At 32.4% G+C, this 27,881-nt stretch overlaps 1 protein-coding gene and 4 non-coding genes across 5 annotated transcripts in view; all 5 read right to left on the minus strand.

Annotated features, from left to right (window-relative positions):
* Window positions 1–12,439: 12,439 nt before the first annotated feature.
* RpLP0 (ribosomal protein LP0) overlaps window positions 12,440–27,881 on the minus strand; it is a 30,418-nt gene continuing 14,976 nt past the window's right edge. Inside the window, exons 5-7 of the mRNA XM_085811993.1 lie at window positions 24,399–24,584; window positions 12,748–12,888; window positions 12,440–12,634 (exon numbers count right to left, since the gene is read on the minus strand). Of these exons, the coding sequence (XP_085668119.1) occupies window positions 12,476–12,634; window positions 12,748–12,888; window positions 24,399–24,584 (486 nt within the window). The 3' untranslated portion in view covers window positions 12,440–12,475. The remainder of the gene's footprint in view (window positions 12,635–12,747; window positions 12,889–24,398; window positions 24,585–27,881) is intronic.
* Window positions 16,255–16,476, minus strand: LOC118192832 (small nucleolar RNA SNORA73 family). Its single transcript, XR_004758827.2, has one exon. It is a non-coding gene; the product is annotated as a small nucleolar RNA SNORA73 family (small nucleolar RNA).
* Window positions 17,495–17,705, minus strand: LOC146998920 (small nucleolar RNA SNORA73 family). The gene has a single exon (XR_015039956.1). It is a non-coding gene; the product is annotated as a small nucleolar RNA SNORA73 family (small nucleolar RNA).
* LOC118179993 (small nucleolar RNA SNORA73 family) lies at window positions 18,293–18,514 on the minus strand. Its single transcript, XR_004756561.1, has one exon. It is a non-coding gene; the product is annotated as a small nucleolar RNA SNORA73 family (small nucleolar RNA).
* Window positions 26,855–27,076, minus strand: LOC146998921 (small nucleolar RNA SNORA73 family). Its single transcript, XR_015039955.1, has one exon. It is a non-coding gene; the product is annotated as a small nucleolar RNA SNORA73 family (small nucleolar RNA).

Genomic DNA, 27,881 nt, shown 5'->3' on the forward strand with positions numbered 1-27,881 from the left:
ATTTTCAATTAAATCTTTTAATTTTTCAAATTTTGCAGCTCAATGCGCAAAGTTTTCGACCACATAGGTCTTTTATCGTTTGTTCTTTCTACTTTACTTTAAATTATATATATATATATATATATATATATATATATTAGTGCATACCTTACACTGTCGCAAGTTTCGCCCACGTTTTGTCTTTTCTAAAGAAAACTTTTTACTTATTACTTTTCACTTTTTTAACGTTATAAAGACAAAAGAAATGTTAAATACGACTTATGAAAACGATCATTCAAATTCAAATGGTGATCCATTAGGAGACTAGAGTGAGCTGCTATAGTAGCGCATCATGCCTAAGAGATTAATTCTTATCTTAATAAAAACCGCAACTGAATGGTATTAATAAAATCCGCAACTGATTCTGAATTCATGCGAAAATTAGGGGTAATTAAAATCAGTGCGATTGCGCTTCTACACATTTTTGGCACAACACAAGAGATGCGTTATAGAGCTTCGAAACATTCAAACCGTTAATTTCTCTGTCCACTGGCTTTAATTTCACTAGTTATTCATTAAACTTTATAGTCTTTCTAAATTTATTTAGCACCGTTTTTATCGCGCATTTCGAATTTAATTGGACATTTTGGTCAAAATTCAATCATCAGAATTTTAGTTACTACTAGAAAATGAAGAACTGAAAAATAAATAGGGTTTTAGCTTAAAAGCCATCGTTCTTGGAATCAGAAGATGACAAGGTCATAGTTATGGTCTGTTGCTTTTGGATAGACATTTCAAGGTCATTATCCCTTTCTGGCTTGGTTCGCAACCATGGTAAGGATTGCTCCGAAATATGACCGTGTTGGCCAGTTTGCTAAAATGTCCCAATATCCTTCGTGATGTGACTGACGAGACACGTTACGATCGTAAATAAGGGGTTGGTCGTTACGATATGATGGATATTAGAGCCTTAAACCTGGTGGCTCGTAAGAATGACTATTCAAATTCTTGGAAAATTTCAGTTTATTAATGATTGAAGGTTTTACTTGATTGAGTGGGGTTAGCTATTTGGTAATTTCTATTCCATGACTGCTATTTTTCATATAGTTAATCAATGAAGAGCTGTTAGGTTTTAAAATCTTTGGTTTCTTAATCTTGTTCATTTTTAATAGAAATTTTATGACCTCATATGACTGATCTTCTTCCCTTCCCCGAGAACCATTTGAAAAACTTTGCCCCGTACGAGAAGCCGGATGTAATTTTCCTGGGGTTAGTGATAGAAATTATAGGTGTTTCACCACATGATTCTTAACTACACTGTGAAAAAAGGTCGCTCTTTATAGGCAAAAGTTTTGCAAAGTTACAGAAATAAAAAAGTTACACAAGAATTTCCTGTAATGTTAACAGTTTGAAAGCGATTTGCGGCGAGTACAGATGAATCGCCTGTAGCATTACAGATGATGTTTCAGAAGCCGCGCGGAAGAATCACGTGAGTGACTGGAGAGGAGCCAATCAGGAGAAAAGGGTTTGAAAGCTAGTCGCAGAAAAAAACATGGCTGAATGTCTGTTGGTTGTACAACGGAGGTAAGAAAGAAAATTTTTATAATTACTATTTGAAATATTTTTTGTTCATTTTATGCAGATTATTCTTTTTTCGCTTTGCACTGTATTGAGTAAGTATTTTAACGTTTAAGCTTTGCTGTTAATTAATATCAGTATTCGTAGTGTCTAATGAGTTGAACGAGTACAAAATATTTATTCCAAATGCAGATCTAATAATAGTATTTTGTCATTGTGCATCCGATAAATTACGTCTTAAATGGACCGTATTATTTATAACTAATTATTCCAAAATTTAATCACTGTTGTGGTATTTAATTGAAACAGTAATTTGGCTGTTGAAAACAAAATTAATCATGTTAGCGTTTGTTTGCAATCGTCTGACCAAAGAACGTTTGACATCTTTTTCCCGGCAGGCCTTGCGAGATAAGTTTAGGTAAACATTTAGAATTCTGAATGTAATGCATATATTTTTTGCTTACTAGGTTTAGTTTATTCTTTTTATAGGATTACCTGATTAACTATGCTTAGTTTATAATTCAGTCTAACATGTCTAACATTCTGTAATACTGTCTGTCAATATCTAGGATCTTTTAACTATAATAAGCTGATGTTTCCTGCATTTTGATAATCATGTTTTAAAGTCTCTGTAGTCTGGTTGTGATAAACATCTATGAAAACAATTCAGATAGTATAGAGCACATTCTTGTTCTTTTAAAACATTCTGAAGATGTAAAATTATGCAAGGCAAGATAAATGTGGACCTTTGCCCTTTGAGTCAATAGTCTTAATTAAAATCTAGACAAATTTTTGCTTTGCCATGTTTCTCTTCTCTCTTGACCCTAGATATGGTTTCAATTCATGGCCTTCTTTTGTCCTGAGGAAATACAAATTATGTGTTCTTTTAATTTTTTTGTATTTACATTTGCAAATTAAGTGATGCAGCAGAGTTCAATAAATTTATGCAAATTCCTAAAGTTATTTTTAACAGGTGGTAGATCGTGCTAGAAAAACAACTCTAAATTGCATAAGCATTTAATTTAACTTACAGGCAACTAAGTGAGAATTTGAGCTTTTTATAATTAGTAGGAAATTGTTTGATTGCCCAAGGTACCATTTCCACAAATAAAATGGTCAACCTATACTTACCCAGTTAAAAGCCTTTTCTCATTTTTCATCAAAAACACTGCTTTTAGAATTTGGTAAACAGGGTCGTGAAAGACCAGTCTTTCATCACCATTGTATAATTAACAAGCTCAGTTATTTGTAGTCACGAATGCTATGGAAAATTAGCTTATATTTACACACAGTATTTCATTTACATGCTGCATCTTTATTTTAATATTGCGCAGCTATCTCTGAGAAACTATTTTAGAGGATAGATGCCTCAGTTTTTTGCAAATGTGCCGTTGCTGCCTAATGGCCACCATCAGATAGTTTTATAACAGTACAGTGCTCTTGTTTCTAAGGTATATATTGGAAGTAAGAATTGTCATTCCGTTTAATTTTTTGAAGTAAGTGATGTCTTTTTGACAGTCAGTGTGCTTTGCGATGCTGTCAACGACCTCACTGGGTGCAGACCAAATCCTTTTCCAGCCTATGTTGAAGTAAATCCACTTTTCATCACAAGTAACGATCCAGACCAGAATTTTGTCCTATCATTGATAGTCAAGCAGATTAGTGCAGTCCCGAACACGTCTATCCTTATCTGCTTTTATCAGCTCATGTGGCATCCGTCGAATAAACTTGTATGGCAAGTTAATGCGATGCATAGTGCGACTAATGAACATTGTCACTGTCGTCTAACTCGGGGATGGGCGAATTATGGCCTGTGGATAGAATTTTAATTTGCCGGTCAGAGGCAGATTAAAAGAAATATACAGTCAAAGGTCGTTAATCCGGACTCGTCGGGACTTCGGCGACTCCGGATTATAGATCATGAAATTAAAAATATGAAACCGTAATTTATGAAATAAAGAACAATTATGATCTAAAGGGTATCAAAATTTACAAAAAAAAAAGCTTAATATTTATTTGTTTACTTTATTAAACATTTCTTTCAATGTAAGTTGTTTAAGTTGCTTCGTTTTATGTGATAATACTTTCTCTTTAATTCTATAAACAGACATAATTTCTTGTTCAGTTACAAAGTTCCGCTGTTCAAGTCCTATAATTGCTGTGTTGAGAATACCGACTAATTTGTCAATCGAATTTTTTTTTTTTTTTTTTTTTTTTTTTTTTTTTTTTTTGGTTTTCAATAACCTCTGTGTCATTTTCTTCACGATCGGAAGCGAATTAATGACGAGGAATTTGATTTAAATCATATCAAAGACGGAGTACATCGAGATGAAATACTACATAAAATAAAAACATTTGCCCTGAAGATAAGGATAGTGCTGACAGATCAACTTCCAATTCATTGCGCGCCGCGGCGTTTCCTCCCTCCCCCCGCCGCAGAGCAGCGTGAAATTGATAAACAGATTTCGGAATGGTTAGAGAAACAAAGGATACGCCTTTATCCATTTTTGCAGCAATTCCACTTTTTGTTTGATGGACATCGAAACATGCTTTCCAATGTAGATGCTTTGGTAGTTCCAGAATCGGAAATTCTTTTTGACATAATCGAAAGTTCAAGCTTACTTTTATAAAATTGCTCTAACAGTCTGCAAAAAATAATAAGCCGAATCCAATTAGAAGATTAAGGAAAACGCAATCTGCAACATTAACTGAAATAATAATTAGATAATTTTAGCTTAACTTATACCGTCCATTATACCTTAAACGCGCATACGTAAACGCATTATGCGTATGCGTAAAAAATTTATTAATGCGTTTACGCATGCGCAGAAAGTTTGTAGCTTTGTGGTCCGGATTATAGATCATTCCGGATTATGGACGCCTGAATTAAAGACTTTTGACTGTATGTCATTTAGAGAAAGACTCACTTAAACCAACATATGCTTATTCATACAGGAAAGGTAGAAACACATTCCTTAAAACGAAAGCAAAGATCTTACGATTGGGTTGCGATATCATGTTTTCCGTTCATGGCATTATATCCGCCTGTATCGATGCAGTTTTTCTTTTGATTTGTGTCACATTCTTAAGCCACAGTGCTTCATAGCAGAGTTAGAATTTCAAATTTCCTTAATTTTTTGCATCAAAAATTTATAAAATTCAAAAATATTTTGGTTAGTTGAATGCTGGATTGGTAGGCTTCTGTTGTAAATACATTTATCATGAATGCATCAGTTTTCAAGAATGAACTATAAATGTTGTCCCAAAATTCATGCAAGAAGTAATTGTGGTAGAAAACACAGGTACGAAATAAAAAATTGTAAATTTTGGTTCATAAAGTATGCAATGTAGCATATCGAGCAAATAAGCTCTATTGCTTTGCTGTGCATATGCATTCTTTTGTTGACATTTTTTTTTAATGATCGTTTTGCATAAATGTGGATCAGTTTCAGTAATACAGTGCTCAATTTCCTCTTTCAAAGCATGGGTGGTATTGGCATAAACTTAAAACTTCAAAGAACACCCCATAGAAAAAAGTTTAATATCATTAAGTCTCCTGATACAGGTAACCAACTCCAATTACAGAATGGGAAATTGCACAACTGGGAAATGATTTATGCAGTAACTGAATTGTTTCTCAGGTTGTATGGCATATGTCAGTCCTATTAAACCCCATGCAAATATTGCAAATTAGGAATAAAAAAAAAAAAAACAAAAAAAAACTGGATTATAATGTTGTAAAAGGGAGCACCAACAACTGTTATTGCCTCACAGCCACATTTTTTAAGAAGAATGGTCCAGTGATGCCTCCAGCATACAATCTGCACCAAACAGTGAAACATAGACGCATTTGTTTCTCTTAACAATCACTCATGGATATTCTGAACTCCAAATGCGACGATTTTGTCAATTAATCAAGATGAAAACAAACCTCATCTCTAAAGATGATTTTTTTCGAAAAATCGGCATCTAATTCTTGTTCCACAATCCATTCTGCAAACTTTCTTTGTGTGATAAATAGGCTTCAGTTCTAGTTCATGAATTTAAACCACTATTTCGACCATATTTTGCAAGCTGTAGCTGACAGACCTACTATTTTTTAAATATTGCTGAACATGAAAATACATCATTCTTTTGCCCACTGCGTTATTTTTAATAAGCCTGAACTATCAGCTATCACCCTGTGTTTTAGTTTCCGTTGACAACACTTTATCACAGCAACAGTGCATAATTCAAATTTTGTGTGAATTTTGCGACATTATTTATGTGCACATACAAAATTATTAAGTAGATTATAAAAAAAAATTAGAAATAGCATATTCTGTTTTCTTCTCTAAATTGTCTACTATAATACTGTAAAAAAGGAATGGAAAAAAGAGCTGTGAAATCCATAATGCAAACATGAAAATGAAGAAGATACCCTATTTAAATTATTCAAGATATACAAATTACTTCATGTAATTTTATATTACTAATTTGGTTATTAAGTGCTATAAAGCATAATGCAAGATAAAATAAATTAATAAAAATGGATGGAAAAGTGTATTTTAATTAAATAAAATGAGGAAATTATTAGTTTGTTGTATGTAAAATCATTACTTTTAAATTTTCAGATTCCTGTTACTTCAGACGCACAGGTAACAAATTTTATCATCAGGAAAACCAGTGCAAAATTGGTGATGGTATAGCGTGCGATTCACTGGTCTGTTTTTAATATAGTGTACTCTTCAGTAGTAAAAAATGGTGCAAAATACATATAATTCTTTCCGCACAGTTTATTAAAAAAATCAAATATGTAGTTTACAGACCTCATTACATTAGTATCTTTAATATGGATGTACATCTAAAGTGTCATTTATTAAAAAAATTTACAATTAGGGAAGTAAATGCAAAAATAAATATCTAACCTAGGTTTTGTATACAGCTCTTAAAAAAAAAAAAAAAAAGATATCAATAGGTTGTTTTCTCTTTTTCTTAGCATTTTTCAACAGAAATGATCAAAGAATGAAAATGTTCATTTAGTACACCTCTCATTTTCTTTAATATCTGCACTTTTGCGTCTAGATTTTTCCATGAATTACATATGTACCTCTGTCGCTGGTTTGACGTAATTTTCTTGATGATTAACAGTTAGGTGATAGCAACCTAATTTCATTAAATTTGCAGATGCTGCATCAGAATGTATGACTGATTCAGTGGTAACTTCAAGCTGTATTATTGTTATTAAAGTAGCTCTATCTTGACGCTGTACATAAAAACCTTGGCTGTCCAAAACCTTCTTTTCACCAAGTACCCCATCAATCATTAGTTTTTGTGTCACGGCTTTCGTTATTAGCAACTTTAGCATCGCTGTCTTCAGATATGGGAGGTCTGTCACCCTTTAAAATTCGGCCTGATTATAATTCTCCAACCTGCAAATATAGCTTTATCTATTTCCACGAGACTGTCATAAGACCCTGCATCTGAGATCTTGCTGTCAGAATGGAACTGCATACTTCACAGCACATATTAAACCAGTCAGAGACGGTATTTTTTTACTTGCCTGTAAATTTTGCAGCAGTATCCATAGGGATCTCTTCCAAAAACAGCACAAGCTCTAGAATTTCATATAGGGTTAGACTGGAACTGATCCTTTTATTTATCTCTGTGTCATGAAAAAAATATATTTCCTTGTTGAATGGATCATGTTACATGGCAGAATTTCTGGGAGCAGCAGAAGACTTGTCTGCATTTCTTACGTCTATCTAAACTTTTTGCATGTCACCACCAGACCAATGACGGGTTCTTGCAAAAAAAAAAAAAAAAAAAATTCTTACAGAAAATCAACAGCATTTTTTTTTCCATTTAAGATAACTTATTTATGAAACTTTTTAATAATATCATAAAGATTTAGGCTATGTAAATTATCTGAACTTAAAGTACTGCTCCATGTTTTATTTCTTTTGTTAATATTGTGATATACCTAATAAAAACATTAACATAATTAGTAGAAACCCTTAATGAAATAATTATTTTTTAAGTATTAAAACATTAAGAAAACAAGCTGGACCAGCACTTTCAAATCACTTTCTATACGCCAACTTACATACGAAGTCATACGTTACACAGAATATGGGAGAGATTCCATATCTGTATTCTTTCACATATAGGAGAGAAACCTCATTATATAAGGTATATATAGATTTAAATAAGTCATTCGCCTAAGAGAAAACCTTCATGAATGTAAGGTTAATCACAGGGCTTTTTAAAGGAATACTGAGTAAAACAATATTTGCTTATGCAGGATATATATAAGAAATCTGTTACAGAACCAAAAACATCTAAATTTCTAAAAACCAAAAACATAAAATAATGCACTTTCTGACTTACTCTGTAACACTCTAAATGTGGTGCTTTTTACTTCCTCGACTGAAGGGAAACTCGTAACGTAATTTCTGAATGTAAATCTAGAAATTACATGCAAGTTATGTCTTCTAATGTTAACAGATCAATAATTGGTATTGTTTTTAATATCATTGCAGTGATACATTCTCTCAGATGTCTGAAGCTTGAGGCCTTTTTGGTTTTATCATTTCAATGGTGTAAAATAAAATGTCGGTTCACTGAACTAGTGATGCACAGTTATGTATTCATTGTATGCATACTGTAATGTTTCAAGTGTTTTCTTTTGAAACTGCCTTTCTCCAAATGTAACCCTTAAGTCATTGTTGTCATAGTAAATATCCAGAAATAACTACTTGAGATGATTTATTAGATTGCAACTTAATTAATTCAAGCTGCAAAAATCTGACCTCACTGCTTCACAATTTATGTTGAAAGGATGGTAAAAATATCCAGTTCTGTTTGAATGGCACTGAAATCTTAAAAACTGCATTCGAACTCAAAATGCAGTTTTTTTCAAACCATCTTCATAACTCTTAAGTTTCTCTTCATTTACTGAATGTATTGAATTTAATCTAACTGCTCAGCAAAGAGATTAAGTTTTAGTTTAAAAGCTTTGAGATGTGCCCAGATATTATCAATAAATTGATTTTTATCTTGCATCTTGACATTCCAGTTGCTCATGACAAAAGTCCGAAAGCCTTCTAACATTTTCTGAAGGAAGAACGACACAATGTCGTCTTTCAGAACAGCGTATCCGTTCTGCGGGCCTTACACTTCACGCACACGCATTTTTTCAGCACGGCAACCTTCGTCGATTGGCGATGAATGCAGACTTCAGGCACGCATTATAAATTGCTCCGAAGTGTGTATGCTGTTTTTTTTATCCATATACAAAAAATAAATGTTTAAAAGATTTCCGAACATATTTTTGTTTGATATTCCATCCTATATAAAATTTCTTTTGAAATTTATTTGAATTCATATTTTTCACAAAGGCATCTCTCATCCAAATACAGTCAAAAGTCGTTAATCCGGACTCGTCGGGACTTTGGCGATTCCGGATTATAGATCATCAGTTTAAATCTTGTAAGATGGCATGCATAAATTCTAAAATAAAAAATATGAAACCGTAATTTATGAAATAAAGAACAATTATGATCTAAAGGGTATTAAAATTTACAAAAAAAAAAAAAGCTTAATATTTGTTTACTTTATTAAACATTTCTTTCTATGTAAGTTGTTTAAGTTGCTTCGTTTTATGTGATAATACTTTCTCTTTAATTCTATAAACAGACATAATGTCTTGTTCAGTTACAAAGTTCCGCTGTTCAAGTCCCGTAATTGCTGTGCCGAGAATACCGACTAACTTGTCAATCGAAATTTTTTCGTTTTCACTAACCTCTCTGTCACCTTCTTCATGTTTTTATCCATTTTTTGCAGCAATTCCACTTTTTGTTTGACGGATCCGTTTTGTAGATCCTTTGGGAGGTCCAGCATCGGAAATTCTATTTGACATAATCGAAAGTTCAAGTTTACTTTTATAAATTGCTCTTACAGTCTGCAAAAAATAATAAGCCGCATCCAATTCGAAGATTAAGGAAGAACGCCACCATCAACATTAGCTGAAATAGATAATTTTAACTTATACCGTCCGTTATACATTAAACGCGCACGCGAAAACGTATTCTGCGCTTGCGCACACGCGCAGTTCGTAAAGGTCTTACACGCACGCGTAAACGCCTATGCGCATGTGTCAACGCGGAGCATGCGCAGAAAGTTTTTAGCTATGAGGTCCGGATTATGGGTGTCCGAATTAAAGATTTTTGACTGTAATTGTTAAGTGCTTTGCCATAATCAAGTAACTGGAACTCATTTTTCAATTTTTTCTAATGTAGTTTTTATATTTATCTTTATATCCATATTATATATGTTTTCTTCTTGTTGATTACAACATGTGCACTTTATTTTTCGAGCCTGTATTGGCTAGGTTTGCCATAATATTTTTTGCTCAAACCAGAAGAATTTTGAGAAAATAAAACCTGAAAAAACAACTACTAACAAAAAATAATGAGTTAAAATGAAATTTTAGTAACTCAATATATTAGTCATTATATTTACCATTCGTGTCTAGTGTTTTTATCCCTAGTGTGAACTTTATATTTAACAGTATTGAAAAAAATTCACTGCAATTTAAATGGCTATTAATTTTAAAGATTAGTAAAGCTTCTCTACTGTTGATTCAGCCAATTTACCATTTTTTTAATGATGCTCATAACCGACAATATTCTTTTGAAATGCTGCCAGTGTGTATCATATGCTTGAAAATGTATTTCATCATTTAAATGGCACTGTGCAAATGTGCTTTCTTTGAAATGACTGAAATTTTGCATCCATTTTTTTCCAATTTCATTGACAATATCAGTTGCTTTTGTACTTTCCATAATCAACACAGCTTTGTTAAATAATGCGAGGCGCCCCTGTACAAACCATAAATAGTACATTTCAGTACAATTTTTTATCATCCCTTCAAAATGCTCTTGTGAAATGAAATTTCAAGTATTCTGTCCATAAATTGGTGTTGTTTATGTTGAGTAACTTTTTAGTCTACATATACAAATTCAAAAAAATCTTTTAGTTAGCGACTTTAATTTATAAATAATAATCACACTAAATATAAAAACACAATTAAACCGGTAAGTCACGGCTAACTCTAGCAGTGACAATATTTAATGGAACAACATTAATCGGCAATAGTGTACAACAGATGCCAGCCTATTATGCTGGCGAATCATATCACTGCGCATGCATGAAGAGTTAGCCCCACAGAATGGAGACGCTGTCTTTCAGCTGCCAAACTCACTCGAAAACACATCCTGGACTAACTTATTTTCATGTAATACAGTAACACCAGAGTATTCAGATTGCATGGACTGAAGAAAATCTTTAAATGCCTGTGAGTAAGCCCATGAGATCAAACAATATTTACAAGCTTCACGACTGCATCAAACGCAGGTTTACACAGAGCAACTTGATGTATAACACAATGTAGAAAAATCATTGCTCTCGGGATAGCTTTAATAAGAGTTGACGAAATCCATGTTTTTCTGTCATATTTGGTGCTCCATCGGTGGTAATATAACATATATTTGTTTTAGACACTTTGAAAGTTAAAAGCCCTTCCTGTAATTCACGAAAAATATCACATCCCATTGTAGTTCCCTTTAAAGAACGTGTGCACGACAGTTCCTCGGTAATTTCAAAGTTCTCATCAACACCTCTTGTAAATAATAATAATTCAGCAATATCATTTTTATCAGTGCTTTCATCCATAGCTATGGAGCAAAATTTAAACTATCCAGTCCTTCACTATAATTGTGATGTCAAATATGTATCGATGTCTTTGATTCTAGAAGTCGCCGTTTTTTAAGATAAGCTTAGTCTCAAAATTTTTCTCGTCTGGACATAACACATCACAACTTTGAGCAAGCGTTGTTTAACAAACTCCCCATTACTGAGAGCTTTATTATTTTTAGCAATGTTGTATGTTACAAAGTACACTGACTACCAATAAGTATTTGGACACCTGTGATACTTCCTACTTCTAAAAGGAGGAAGTAAAATAAAAAAAATTGTGGAGGCAGCAACCATAAAGAAATATCACAGCTGCAGAAATGGAACGTAAAACAGTCACGTGGGCATGGCCGTTCCTTTAAATGGCAATGGCTGCCCTTTTATCAGATTGTCTCTTGCATAAGCGTTTGCTTAAATGGTCATAACTACAGAAATAATAGGAATTTTTCAATGTGGTTTTTTGCATAGTGCTCAGAAATGTTCATAGAATCAGAATAAATAAAAAAATTGATTTTTTTGAACACTGTGTGGGTTCTGTGCCCCCTCAAAGGACTGAACTGACAGACTCCTTTTATTAAGTAATTTATATACAACTTTCTTCATAAATGGCCTATATACAAATTAAATTCTTGGTACAGTTTTAATTCTTACCATAAGTTCTACAATGAACCACAAAATTCATATTATATCTATCAATATGTAACTGAATAAAAAACTTTACCGAGAAAATGAAATTAATAGTGAAACAGTATATTCACCTCTTGCTTGCAACTACTTTCAGAAGAAATTTTTCAAATTAATTTAGTGTACACGTCTTTTAATATATGAATCTGAGTACTTTTGGATGTGAAAGTATATGCAATGATCAATAGTTATGCTAGTGATTTTGCTGTTTATCCAAATGAATGTTTAGATATATTTTTCTCCTTAGAAATAAAAAATTCCTTAGAAATCCATTAAAGATATCAATGTGGGTTTGGGGAGATATATGTGTCATACAAATTTTCATACTGCCAAATTTTAGATTGTGAATAACATCAGAAGGGATAAACAGTTATAAAATGTAAAATTTAGGTACCAATCTCAAGTAGCAAAAGAGCTGTAAAGAACTAAAAAATTACAGCTCTTAAAATTATTTTCACACACATTCTTGTGGTTATTAAGACTTTATTTCACTTTTCAATTAATCAAAAAGTCCAAATCCCATGTCATCTTCACTCTCTTCTGATTCTTCTACTTTCTTTGCTTCCTCCTTTTCTTTAGTTTCACCTCCACCAGCAGGTGCAGCTGTAGTAGTAACTGCAGCAGCAAATTTGGAAGGATCTTTCAAATATTCTTTTGCCTATAATGAAACACAATACAGAAATAATCACAATGCTCTAATTAAAAAATCACTTTAAAATACTAAAATGAATTTAAATAAAGTTTAATATATATTCTTAAAATACATCTTACCGTCTCAGCTTCCTTAAATGTGATGTCCGTTTCCACAGCAACTGCAATCAAATTTTTAAGGCCATTGACAATGGAATGAGGCACTGAAGCTAATGTTGGATATCCAATCTCAAGAGATACAGAGGCAACATTCATAACACCCTAACAAAAAAATGATATCAACATTAAACCTACAATATAACTAAATACCCACAGTAGTTCCAACATCAAAATGTTACAATGTTAATAATAAAAATGCTTATCTAAAAAGTGCAGATGTCAAATAAATAACCTCCAATAATTTGGTGTCAACATTCATTTCAGGACATGTTTCACAGGTGCCCCCACAAAAACTATATACTTTCTTCAGGATTCAAACCAAACAATACACAGTAGAAATAACACTAACCAGTTTTATATAAACGTGGAGAAATGTTTGATGCTTTGTCAACCCATAAATGATTTCTGAACATGCTTTATACCAGGTTGTCTTAAACTGTCGGTTGCAACCCCCATAGCCGCCAAATATTTTTGCAGTTTTGGTATTTATTATAATAATTCTACAATTACCAAATATTTTTACACATTGTATCTGAAAATAGATAAAGATGAGACAATACAGACAAAAGAAAAATGAAAACATTTCAAAGCATTTTTTTAATAATATATGTTCTTTATTACTCAAATGAAGTCAGTCACTCACCCACCGAATTCTCAAAAATGTGTGACAATCTACATATAAATATTTTCAATCACATTACTTCATCTTAATTTTAAAATCATTACTTCCATGAAAAGATACACTAACTGATACATCAAAATGAATTCCAAGTTGACTGTATGCAATTATATATTGAATTTATTTCCATAAAATGCCTAATATTATTTGTACTTCATATGGTCTATCTTCCCAATCATAGCCAAAAATGACTAAGGGAAAATTATGGAATATACACTGCTTCAGTCTTCATCAGCCTCGCGGCTGGAGATATCTATGATCTACGATGAAGTGGAACGGAATATGCTACACAATATCAAGTAGCTCTAAGGCAACGAGTGTTACAGCAGAGTTAACTCCACAGAGGCAACACTAATACATCGTAATAAGTTTTAAAATTACATCACTGTGAAATGGAAACTTGTTAACAGTATACATTCATAATTCCTTTTAAAATTTTCTTTCTTATTCTTAAATTTTCTCTGAAAATTATCAAACCATTCAGAGATTTTGAAATAATAGAGAAAGGATACTTCAGAAATCAGTTTCCACTTACAGAACACTATCACACATAAGTATTTGGCAGTTACTCTGTACACATTGCTCAGATGCAACCCCCCAAAACCAGCGTAAATACATTGAAAACATCTACGCCGTAAATTTAAACATGCTTATTATCATAAAGATAAATCATTTAGACACCTTTTTAAGCCAAATTTCAGATATAGCAGAAAAATTACTTCCTAATGAATACAAAAAAGAGAACACATAAATACACATTAACTATTATATATGCCCCACTCTAAAGCAACATTAAACACAAATGAATCAGTACTTGGTTTTAGTTGCACAATGATTAGCCTCACTCACAAATCTATTGCTGCTCTCCAAAGACATATATTTCAAAGGAACAGACAAGCTTGTCATTTTACAAATCTTGCATACCTCCTGATTAGTAACACTTGTAAAGGTAAACAACCAAGCTTTTGAAATTACATCCATTTCTTAAAAGCTAAAAAATCGCTGGGATGATGACAGTATGCTGCAACTCCACGTTTGCAGACTAAATTAGTGACATTCTTAATTTTTGAGTTGTAAATTATATTATATCCTCTGATTACTTAAATTTGAAATATAAGAAATGCAATAGCATCATTGGTCGATAAGTTTCCCTGAAAATGAGAGGCTTTGGCGACAGACACAGTGCAGATTACAAAAATCCATTGACACCGGCCGTGAAGCTACGATCTCAAGGTTCCTGCTCAAACAGGATAAAGCAATTCCCAGACTTTCCCATGTTTATTTTAGGAAAATTCTAGTCAATCAGCATAGTGTACGTTGGCTGTGCTAAGAGCTAAATTATGTACCACTTGAAAATTAAAATTGTCAATTACATATGATTTTTATTTGGCTATTTAATGTATGAATATAAAAATTAACTTTGGGTTTTGGTATTCACCAATACCAACTATTTTTTGAGTTTGGGAAAGGAAGGGGGGAATGGTCTTCTACAAGGTACAATGGGTAAACAGATTATGAACCACAACTATTGATATATAAATATCGCCTAATTACGTCCTTTACATTAGCAAAAAGGAACTAGTGACAATATTTACTGATAACTCATTGTGTTAAATGCTAACAGTACACAGAACACACAATAATTATAACAAATTAAAAAATCTGAAATGTTTGAAAATTTAAATTACGTCAAAGGGGGAGTTTTCTTAATGCTTTGTGTGTTGCCTTTATTTATTAAATATTATGTTCTAGGTATTCAAACTATAAAACTCAGTTCAACAGCAATACCGCAAATTAATTTTAAAATGAGCATATCTTTAGAATTTCCGCAAAAATTCGGTTAAGTGTTACAAAGATTCTTCATTATATAAAAGACAGAGCAATAATATATAGTGGCAACAATTTGTAAAGTGATACAGCATTCTTAAGTTTCCGATGCAAAATGCCACAATGAAATTGTCTCTCAGGGCAAATTGCCCCTTTGGACTAACAATATATTTCTTAATACAGGGTTGCCACCCAAACAGGAGAATGAAATTCCCTGAGTTTTCCAGGTATGTTTCAAGAAAATTCAAGTCTATCCGCGTAATGTATGTTGGCTGTGCTAAGAGGTAAATTTTCAACGATATTCATTTTATGAACTCTTGATAACGTAACCTTCGAACTTCAACACCGGCTTCGAGCTTTGGCGACAGATATATCAGCTATAATGGAAAGGAGCCACGTCTGTTGCAGAGGATTTCTTTCTTACAATACATATTTTTTGATTCTAACCTTCATGGTACCGTATACTAGGATTAAACCCATTTTGTTTTATACGAGAACAGGTACTTTCTTCAGTACCTGCACTGCACATGCGATTCTCGAGGTTACTGGAAACCAAAAGTTGCAGGAAACTTGCTTTCCTGCCTTTAAAAAGACAATCAAATTGGAGTTGCGAAAATTGGCTCTATGCCAGCTGCCCGAATGACACTCACGTGATACACAATTCGCCAAAAAAGTGATCTCTTCCGACGTCAGTGCAGAACTCGCCTTTATTGGCGGGATCGTTGTATGAAATTCCCTGACTTTGACTAAAACACTTAAATTCCCCGACTTTTTTTGCTCAATTTCCGAATTCCCTGACTTTTTCCGATTTTCCAGGTAACGTGGCAAACATGTTAATATTTCTGCAATTTACAAATGGTGAAATGCATTGATAAAGCTTTTACGCTGTTATATTAAATTTACTATTTACAATAAAATGTTCAATAGCATGTTCAAATATTTTCAGAAAATAAGTAATAGTTATCTGTACTTTGCATGGTCTATCTTCCCAATCATAGCCAACAATGACTATGGGAAGCTTATGGAATATACACTGCTTCAGCCTTCATCAGCCTGAGGGCTGGAGACATCTTGAATCTACGATGCAGTGGCATGGAATATGCTACACAATATCAAGTAGCTCCAAAGCCACGAGTGCTACTCACAGCAGAGTTAAATCCACAGAGGCAACACTAATACATCGATCAGATATATTACAGTATTCCAAAGACAAATGAATAGATAGTTTTCTAATTACATTATCAAAAGGAAAACAGCAATACTGTGTATGAATATAGTGGAAATGTTTATTAAAATATGAAAAAACTGTTTAACTGTTGTAAAAAAATGGGAGCATACAAATACTTAGAATGAACACTGTATCTACCTATATCCAGAACTCATACATGCAAGGAAGACTACACAATTTAGCTGTACTTTGCCAATCATGAATGCTTATGCTGAAAATTACCTCAGAACACAGGTTTCTTCACAGAACACTAGTGCAAATGAGTAATAGGCAGTTACTCCACACACAGTGCTCAGACGCAAATTACATCATCACAGGTAATTTAAATACCACTTATACAGCATATAAAATTTTTCATATAGCAGAAACAATATGACCTGCACATGAATGTAAAATGGATGAGTTTATGCCATTTCATAAAGCAGGGCATCTCAACCGGGCATGAGGAAATGAATACAATTATCATTTTATTTACATTTTAAGTATTTACTTTATGACATTATTTGAGTTTCGGTATTCACCAGTTAGCAGCCAGGCGGGTTGCAACACACTTGTATTTTACATAAACCCATGCACAATTTGTTGTTAAATTTATAAATTACGTTAAAAATAATCTAAGTAATGGTACATACATATTTTCTGAGTTTAGGAGAGCAAGGGGGGAATGCTCTTTTAGCACTGGTAAAAGGGCTTATCTAGTAAGAAAGGTAATGAATACAGTATGTACTCGTAATAAATTTATATTCTTTTAAATTCTTTGTTTAGAAATGCCTACGTGCCCTGATAAGTATGTATGCTGTTACACTAAATTTACTTATAATAAAATGCTGAAAAGCATTTGTACTCCCTCCAAAGCCAAACATTTCGCATACTGGAAACAGTATTACACTCTGCATGAAAACACACTAATCTCAGTACACTTCATGCAATTACATTTTATATATATATATATTTTCATCAAAAGCTTAATATTTATCTGTACTTTGTATGGTCTATCTTCCCAATCATAGCCAAAAATGACTATGGGAAGGTTATGGAATATACACTGCTTCAGCCTTCATCAGCCTGAGGGCTGGAGACATCTTGAATCTATGATGCAGTGGCATGGAATATGCTACACAATATCAAGTAGCTCCAAGGCCACGAGTGCTACTCACAGTAGACTTAAATCTACAGAGGCAACACTAATACATCGATCAGATAAATTACAGCATTCTACAGACAAATAAAGAGACAACTTTCTAATTACATTATCAAACAGAAACTAGTAACAGCATATATTATACAGTGAAAAACTTTATTAAAATGTAAAAAACATTGTTTAAGATTGGGAAAAAATTGACACATACTTAGAAAGGGTGTAATAATAATGGATATTGTATCTACCTATATACAGACCTTGTACATGCAAGGTAGACTATACAATTTAGATGCAACTTGCAGGAATTTACAAATCATGAATTCTTGTGCTGAAAAACACCTCAGAAATAAGTTTCCTTCAGAGAACACTAGTGCTAATGAGTAATAGGCAGTTACTCAATACACAGTGCTCAGACGCAAATTACATCATCACAGGTAATGGAAAAACATCACTGCAGTCACCGACAAACATATATGCTGTTAAATTTACAAATTTTAATAAAATATTAAATAGTTTATACTTCATTGAAAATTAAATTTTTCATATAGCAGAAACATAATATAACCTACATAAGAATATCAAATGGATGAGTACAGTACTTATTATTTATTTTTATAAAACACCGAATATTATTTGTACTTTGTATGGTCTATCTTCCCAATCACAGCCATCAATGACTATGGGAAGGTTATGGAATATACATTACTTCAGCCTTCATCAGCCTGATGGCTGGAGACATCTTTAATCTACGATGCTGTGGCATGGAATATGCTACACAATATCAAGTAGCTCCAAGGCCACAAGTGTTACTCACAGCAGAGTTAAATCCACAGAGGTAACAATAATACATCGATCAGCTTTTAACAATATAGGGTTATCATGCATTAGAACAATTAGCCATACATATTCATTATGTGTAGCTTCTTGACCACTATGAGGAACCTGTCAATGCTATTTGCAATCAAGTGAAACTTTTACATACGTGACCCAAAGTACTTACAAGGTAACCAAAAAAATTGGTGCGAGGTGTGGGGAGTACAACGGATTGAGTAGCATCTCCCAGCCTAGTCACTGGCCTCCAGAGCCACATGTGGCCTCCCACTGTCATAGAGAAGGAGCAAACCCTTTATGCATCAGTGGCTGATTGATGCACATGTGGGGACCCAAATGCTGCAAATACAAGCCCGGTTCTATGGTTTAGCCCACACAGCATGATCTTGCATAACTGGAGGTCTCGCAGTGTGAGGCACAGGGTGCCATGGTGACAACCAAAATCTGGAATGCCTGGGTGCATCATATTGAACCCGCATTTCATCGCCGGGGAGAGTTCTCGCAAATATGGATGCATAGCGGTGCTGAGTAAGCAATGACGAACAGGCAGCAACACACCGGTGCTTGTTTGCATAGCACTGAGTGGGATACCCGCTTATTCAGCTTGTATGGCTTTCCTATGAGGTGCACATCGAGACTACAATGGTAATGTATAATTACCACACTAAAATCATTTACCAATATAGTTCACGTTTTTATACCATTTTTTAGCTTTGCAGTAACTGATATAAATTTTTCTGCCTTCCTTTCTACCAGCTTGATCTCCCATTACGACATCTTTCTTACTATCTATTCCTCTCATTAGTATTTAAATGCTTTTGATTACAGAGTATATATTATTTGAGCATGGCTCACCCAATCACTTTCCACACACTCCCCTTCTCCTGAAGATGTGCATTTTTCACAATCAAAGCAGTATTGCTACTGCTTGTTTCAAATTACCTTTTTAATTGGGATAAGAGAGGGCATTACTTAAATCTACTGTTTTTCACCAATTTCTATTTATTACAAAGCTCTTTTTCTTTAATTAAAAAAATCGCAATTATACCATTCTAAATGACAAAGGAAAGGGAAAACCTTGTTCAGCTAATCATAAGAAAACATTTAACTATCTGCCTAATTGAAAAGTGTGACGTATAGAAGACTATTAAAAATGGCCTTTTTTTACACAATGCACGAGAAATATTCTGCAAATAAAACCCATTCACCAGAGGAGAGGGAAAATAGCTGCTTGTTTCAATGACTCAAGAATAATATTACGAATCCTGTGAAAAATTACAATAAGTATTTTATTTCAGGAAAAGATGTATTCATGGAAGCCAACAAAAACTAGCTGGAATTTATGATAATTTTGAGTACACTATAAAAACATTGTAACTATAAATTACTGATAAGATAAGGCAGAGGAGTTAGTTACTTAAAATTTAATCTGTCACTTATTCAAATTAAAATTTTAAATGATTGATGGAAGTAAAACTTGCACACATAATTGCATAAATTAAAGGTGAACATACATTTGACATAGGCTCATGTAAGTCACAATTCTATGCAGAACAAAAGATTAGTGGTCAGTTTAAGCAGATGGAATCATCTTTTTCATAGCCCAATGCTCAAAACTTCATCATACCACATAAAACTCTTTTCATGGAACAAATTTCAACGAGTTGTGTGAAACAACGATTATTCTACAAAGGTATTAATATAATTTATGAAGTCACTATTATACATACATCAAATGAACACACAGTTCAAGATTCAGCGGTCAGTTTAACCCTTTGACGCGCACGATATTATTTTTTTAATACTTTAACTAAAAACTCTAGAAATTGAATATTATGATCCTAGAGACAAATAATATATGAATTTAAAAAAATCTACTCTTGCCCATTGTTCTGTGGGTGGTGGTCGCACTGTGAAACCACCGCACGTCTAGGACTTTGAAACTTACTGATGTAGTAGGGGGGAACCATTTTCCGCACGCGTTTCCAATAAATGACGAAATTTATATTAAAAAAAAATGTATGTAAGAATTGCATTATATATAATGTTTTTACATTATTTTACAAAGTAAATCATCAGAAAAAATTAAAAAATTTACATTTATGTAATTTTTCTATAGCAGTGAAAATATAAGTACCTACATAATAAGGACATTTGGATAAATGGATTAAAAAAGAACTGTTTTTTTTTTTAATTTCAAAGAACAAATTTTATTGTGACACTGTTCAAAGCATGTTTTGTCTTTTTGGCACATGCATAGACCCACACTGCACGTTTCAAACATACAATCTTGTTCTACAAGGTTTCTTCCTTGTGCTACAAAATGTACACTGCCTGGATTTAAATTTCACTGGTATATGTCCAGAGTTATTTATTTTTTCATCTGACACATGAAATTTGTGATTTTTTATGTTAATGGGGGGGGGGGCTTGGTCTTTTTGGGTTTGTACGGATCGTTCATTTCCCATTCACTTATTTTATTCGTATTTCGTCCCAAAATATTTTGAACTTAAATAAAACTTTTATGCAATATCTATTTTTAATTATAGCAAAGTATATTTACATTAAATTTAAACCACAGGAAATAATTTATAAAATCACAATACTAGCTTGGGGAGCAAGTGTGTTGATGTCAGAGAAAGGTATTTGGAAAAGAAAGACCTTTTTACTGGGCAAGTGCATGTATTGTTTTGTAATAAAATAACTGTGGTCTCAAAGCCCTTTATCAATATCCGGGTACAAATAAACATTCCTTTTTGAAAAAGCATGCGAACGCCAGTGGTTTCAAGGCACGATCACCGAGCCTCTAGAGGATTGTAAGCATTGTGACACAATGCTCTAGTGGCACAGTGGTCGCGTCCTGAAACCACATAGCAAATGTCATACATATAGAGGATTTTTTTATATATGCAGTTTAATTACTGCAATTTTTTATTGCTTATGATAGAAATCATGATGTGCGATGACTAACTTTTTAAATTCAAAGTTGTTTATATTAATAAAAGGAAGTTATTTTGTTTCATCGAAAACAAATTTTAAAAGGCATCCAATCCGAAGTATAAATACCTAAAACATATATGATTCTACAGTCATTTTGTGTTATTTAGATGTAAAAGATCAGTAATCAATTCATTTTCATTCAAAATTTTTGGGAAAAAGAGGAGAAAAAAATTTGGAAAATGATGGTTTCAGGGCGCAACCACCGCACGTCAAAGGGTTAAGCAGATGAAATCATTTTATTTATAGCCCAATGCTCAAAACTTCGCTTTTCACATAATAAATTTCCACAAGCTGAGTACTGATTATTCATCAAAGGTGTTAAGTCTATTCTTCAAAGGTCACTGTTAAGTCACTATTATACATTCATCAACCGAATACCTAGTATAAAGATTTAATGATCAGTTTAAGCAGATACAATCATTTTCGTTTCATAGCCCAATGCTCAAAACTTCATCATACCACATTTAAACTCTTTCATGGAGCAAACTTCAACAAGTGTGAAACAATGATTATTCTACACAGGTATTAAAATAATTTATGATGTCACTATTATACATACATCAAATGAACGCACAGCTGAAGATTCAGCGGTCAGTTTAAGCAGATGGAATCATTTTATTCATAGCCCAAATGCTCAAAACTTCACCACACCACATTAAATATAAATGCTTTTCACATAACAAATTTCAATGAGTTGAGTCCTGATTATTCATCAAAGGTGTTAAGTCTATTCTTTAAAGGTCACTGTTAAGTCACTATTATACATTCATCAACCGAATACCTAGTATAAAGATTTAATGGTCAGTTTAAGCAGATAGAATCATTTTCTTTTCATAGCCCAATGCTCAAAACTTCATCATACCACATACCACATTTAAACTCTTTCATGGAGCAAATTTCAACAAGTGTGAAACAATGATTATTCTACACAGGTATTAAAATAATTTATGATGTCACTATTATACATACATCAAATGAACGCACAGTTGAAGATTCAGCGGTCAGTTTAAGCAGATGGAATCATTTTATTCATAGCCCAATGCTCAAAACTTCATCACACCACATTAAATATAAATGCTTTTCACATAACAAATTTCAACGAGTTGAGTCCTGATTATTCATCAAAGGTGTTAAGTCTATTCTTCAAAGGTCACTGTTAAGTCACTATTATACATTCATCAACCGAATACCTAGTATAAAGATTTAATGGTCAGTTTAAGCAGATAGAATCATTTTCTTTTCATAGCCCAATGCTCAAAACTTCATCACACCAAACTAAATCTAGGTAACAAAATTTTCAAAAACATTTCATATAAAAAATTTCAATATATATTTATTATTTTTAAAGGTCTTAATATTGACTATTATACCTATATAACTGCAAAGTGAAGTGATTTAATGGATCAGTTTAAGCAGATGGAATCATTTTCTTTATAGCCCAATGCTCAAAACTTCATCACACCAAATAAATCTAGGTATCAAATATTCAAAAACATTTCACATAACAAATTTCAATACATATGATTATTTTAAAAGGTCTTAATATTAAGTGACTATTACACATATATAACTGCAAAGTGTAGAGATTTAATGGATCAGTTTAAGCAGATGGAATCATTTTCTTCATAGCCCAATGCTCGAGAATTCATCACACCACATTAAATCTAGGTAATGAATATTTAAATACCTTGCGCACATTTCAAATATGCTTCACCCAAGTAAGTTTTGATTAATCTTTAAGGTACTAAAAATAACCTGTTAAATTATTATTACACATACATCAACTGAGGGTACAATAAGAATTTAAGACAAACGGAATAATTTCTTTCACAGGCCATTGTTCAAAAGACCATCAATCCACTTTAGTATAGAGGTAATCTCAGGAATTAAGCTCAAACCACTAAAGCATACTGCATGCATACAACTAAATGTAAAGACTTAACGATCAGTTTAACCAGGTGGAATCATTCCTTCCAATAAAACCAGGAGTAGGCAGTTATATAATATAAAAACACTTGCCATACTTCTTTTGCTAATTTATTTAGCCAGTAAAATTAGTACGAGAAGGGAATAGGCAACAAACTAAAAATTGATGGCCTCTTAGATAGTTGCTGTTTTATCAACAAATGATTCAATCATTAATTAAAGCAAAGCATTTGAGAATTAAACATTAAGATATTTTGACAGAACAAGCTTATATTAGTATTAGATAAAGGGAAAGCAATAAAAATATTGACAAAATGAATCCTATACTGCTCAAAATAACTTCCAGATGAAACTGCCAATGTTTTGCACCTTCAGAAATCTTAAAACAAAGTGAAAGACTCAATACCTGAATCATATTATTGAAGAGGAAAAAAAAAAGACATGCTTCATGAAGTTAAGCCAACTGAAACTAATCTGCGGAATAAAAACATAAGTATATAAATGATACTAAGAGCAACTTAAATAAAATGAAAAAGCATTCTGCTTTACTTTGGTACATATCAGTACTACTAATGATGCTGGAAATTTAATTTTATAAAAAAAAAAAAAAAAAAAAAAAAAAAAACACAACCCACAATTTAAAAATTTGTTGCTAATGTTCAGTTCCAGCATTTTAAAAATTTGCTTTTTATAAATGTATTACAGAATAATAGGCTAAAACATATATTAAAATATACATTTTTATCAAATTTTAAAAGAATGTATTTCTATGCCACAAGTGAATTTTTTATTCTAAAGTAAACACTAGATAAAATTTTAATTTGCTTGAGAAGAGCATCTACATTTTAAAATTTTATACTGCTTGAACTAAGAAACAGAATGCATATATTGCATTTATATTTTATTACTGTGTGCATAAAACTAAAAATGGTTAAGACAAAATAACTACAATTCTATTTCAAAGTTTAGTCTGAACATACCTCCATAAACTTTGAGCGTAAATCTTCACTGGTAATATCCAAAATTTCAGGTGAAAACACTGTGCCAGAATCATACACCTGACGAATTTTCAATCCATATGTAAAGGGAGAAACATTTAACATGTTTAAAAGTGTAGCCTCAGAAGCTCCAACTTTATCTTCTTTCTTAATTAAATGGATTTCATTCTAGAGAAAATACGGTTAAATTAATACATATATAAATTAAAGTTATATTTAGTAAATTATGTTACTTATCTCCAAGAAAGCTCACAAAGTTATTACTACATTATTTCCTATTTCTAAGCGAACAAAACAGAAAAAAACTTCCACAAACAAATTCTAAATACAGAAATACATTATTAACAGATCTGTACCAGAATATAAAACAAGTACAATGCCAGATGTACTCACTACAATATTAAATATGCAGCTCCAAATAATTTAAAATACTCTTTGTACTTTGTATGGTCTATCTCTCCAAAGCTAATGATGACAATAGGAAGCATACAGAATATGCATTGCTTCAGCTTTCATCAGCCTAACGGCTGGAAACATCTTTTAAAGTATAGTGTCATGCTATGATCAAGTATCTAAAAGGTCCGAAGTGCTACTCAAAGCAGTTTCCACAAAGGCAACACTAATACAGCAAGATCGCCTACATTATGGCCTTTTAAAGATCAGGGGATCTGAAATGGAAGGTTATGCAATCTGCCATTTATTTAGCTTTTAGGTATTTACTTTATGAATATAAAAATGAACTTTGGGTTTTGGTATTCACATATACCTTCTTGCTAAATTTAGAAAACACATTAAAAACATTATAACTATTTTTTGAGTTTGGGAAAGGAAGAGGGAATGGTCTTCTACAAAGTAAAAAAGCACAATGGGTAAACAGATTATAAACCACAACTATTGATATATAAATATCACCTAATTACATCCTTTACATTAGCAAAAAGGAACTAGTGACAATATTTACTGATAACTCATTGTGTTAAAATGCTAACAGTACACACAACACACAATAATTATAACAAATTAAAAAATCTGAAATGTTTGAAAATTTAAATTACGTCAAAAGGGGAGTTTTCTTAATGCTTTGTGTGTTGCCTTTATTTATTAACTATTATGTTCTATGTATTCAAACCATAAAACTCAGTTTAACAGCAATATCGCAAATTAATTTTAAAATAAGCATCTTTAGAATTTCCACAAAAATTCGTTTAAGTGTTACAAAATCTGAAATCGATAATACAACAAATTACAAATTCAAATTAGGTTTCCACATGCCCAGATTCTATGGAAGATTACATTATTTAAATTTTGATAGCTCTAGGTACTGCTATTTTATCACATTGCGACAAACATACATTTAAGCAGATTCTTCATTATATAATTTCTTCAAATATAAGACAGGGCAATAATATATAGTGGCAACAATTGGTAAAGTAATACAGCCTTCTAAAGTTTTTGATGCAAAATGCCACAATGAAATTGTCTCTCAGGGCAAATTGCCCCTTTGGACTAACAATATATTTCTTAATATTTCTGCCATTTACAAATGGTGAAATACACTGATAAAGCTTTTATGCTGTTATATTAAATTTACTATTTACAATAAAATGTTCAAATATTTTCAGAAAATAAGTAATAGTTATCTCTACTTTGCATGGTCTATCTTCCCAATCATAGCCAACAATGACTATGGGAAGGTTATGGAATATACACTGCTTCAGCCTTCATCAGCCTGAGGGCTGGAGACATCTTGAATCTACGATGCAGTGGCATGGAATATGCTACACAATATCAAGTAGCTCCAAGGCCACAAGTGCTACTCACAGTAGACTTAAATCTACAGAGGCAACACTAATACATCGATCAGATAAATTACAGCATTCTACAGACAAATAAAGAGACAACTTTCTAATTACATTATCAAACAGAAACTAGTAACAGCATATATTATACAGTGAAAAACTTTATTAAAATGTAAAAAACATTGTTTAAGATTGGGAAAAAATTGACACATACTTAGAAAGGGTGTAATAATAATGGATATTGTATCTACCTATATACAGACCTTGTACATGCAAGGTAGACTATACAATTTAGATGCAACTTGCAGGAATTTACAAATCATGAATTCTTGTGCTGAAAAACACCTCAGAAATAAGTTTCCTTCAGAGAACACTAGTGCTAATGAGTAATAGGCAGTTACTCAATACACAGTGCTCAGACGCAAATTACATCATCACAGGTAATGGAAAAACATCACTGCAGTCACCGACAAACATATATGCTGTTATAAATTTACAAATTTTAATAAAATATTAAATAGTTTATACTTCATTGAAAATTAAATTTTTCATATAGCAGAAACATAATATAACCTACATAAGAATATCAAATGGATGAGTACAGTACTTATTATTTATTTTTATAAAACACCGAATATTATTTGTACTTTGTATGGTCTATCTTCCCAATCACAGCCATCAATGACTATGGGAAGGTTATGGAATATACATTACTTCAGCCTTTATCAGCCTGATGGCTGGAGACATTTTTAATCTACGATGCTGTGGCATGGAATATGCTACACAATATCAAGTAGCTCCAAGGCCACAAGTGTTACTCACAGCAGAGTTAAATCCACAGAGGCAACACTAATGCATCGATCAGATATATTACGGTATTCTAAAGACAAATGAATATAGTTTCCTAATTACATTATCAAAAGGAAAACAGCAATACTGTGTATGAAGATAGTGGAAATGCTTATTAAAATATGAAAAAAGTGTTTAACTGCTGTAAAAAAATGGCAGCATACAAATACTTAGAATGAACACTGTATCAACTTATATCCAGAACTCATACATGCAAGGAGGACTATTTTACAATTTAGCAATCAATTTATATTACAATTTAGCTGCACCTTGCAGGAATTTGCCAATCATGAATGCTTATGCTGAAAATTACCTCAGAACACAGGTCTTCACAGAACACTAGTGCAAATGAGTAATAGGCAGTTACTCCACACATAGTGCTCAGACGGAAATTACATCATCAGAGGTAATTTAAAACATGAACATATATGCCGTTTTACATTCAACAATAATAAAATGTTAAATACTACTTATATAGCATAGAATTTAAAATTTTTCATATAGCAGAAACAATATGACTTGCACAGGAATATAAAATAAATGAGTTATTATTTTATTTTTATAAAACACTTAACACCATTTGTACTATGTATGGCCCATCTTCCCAATTACAGTTTACAATGACAAAAGGAAGGTTATGGAATACACACTGCTTCAACCTTCATCAGCCAAGAAGATATCTTTAATCTACATGCAGCAGCATGGAATATGCTACACAATATCAAACAGCTTAAAGGCGGCCATAAGTGCATTTTGTGGATCAAAGCAGAGTTAAATCCACAAAAGCAACACTAATACATCAAAATCAGCTATGTTA

The sequence above is a fragment of the Stegodyphus dumicola genome, chromosome 2 (assembly GCF_044657685.1).
Source record: "Stegodyphus dumicola isolate Sdum_Otavi_A_Nest chromosome 2, ASM4465768v1".
Taxonomy (NCBI): domain Eukaryota; kingdom Metazoa; phylum Arthropoda; class Arachnida; order Araneae; family Eresidae; genus Stegodyphus; species Stegodyphus dumicola.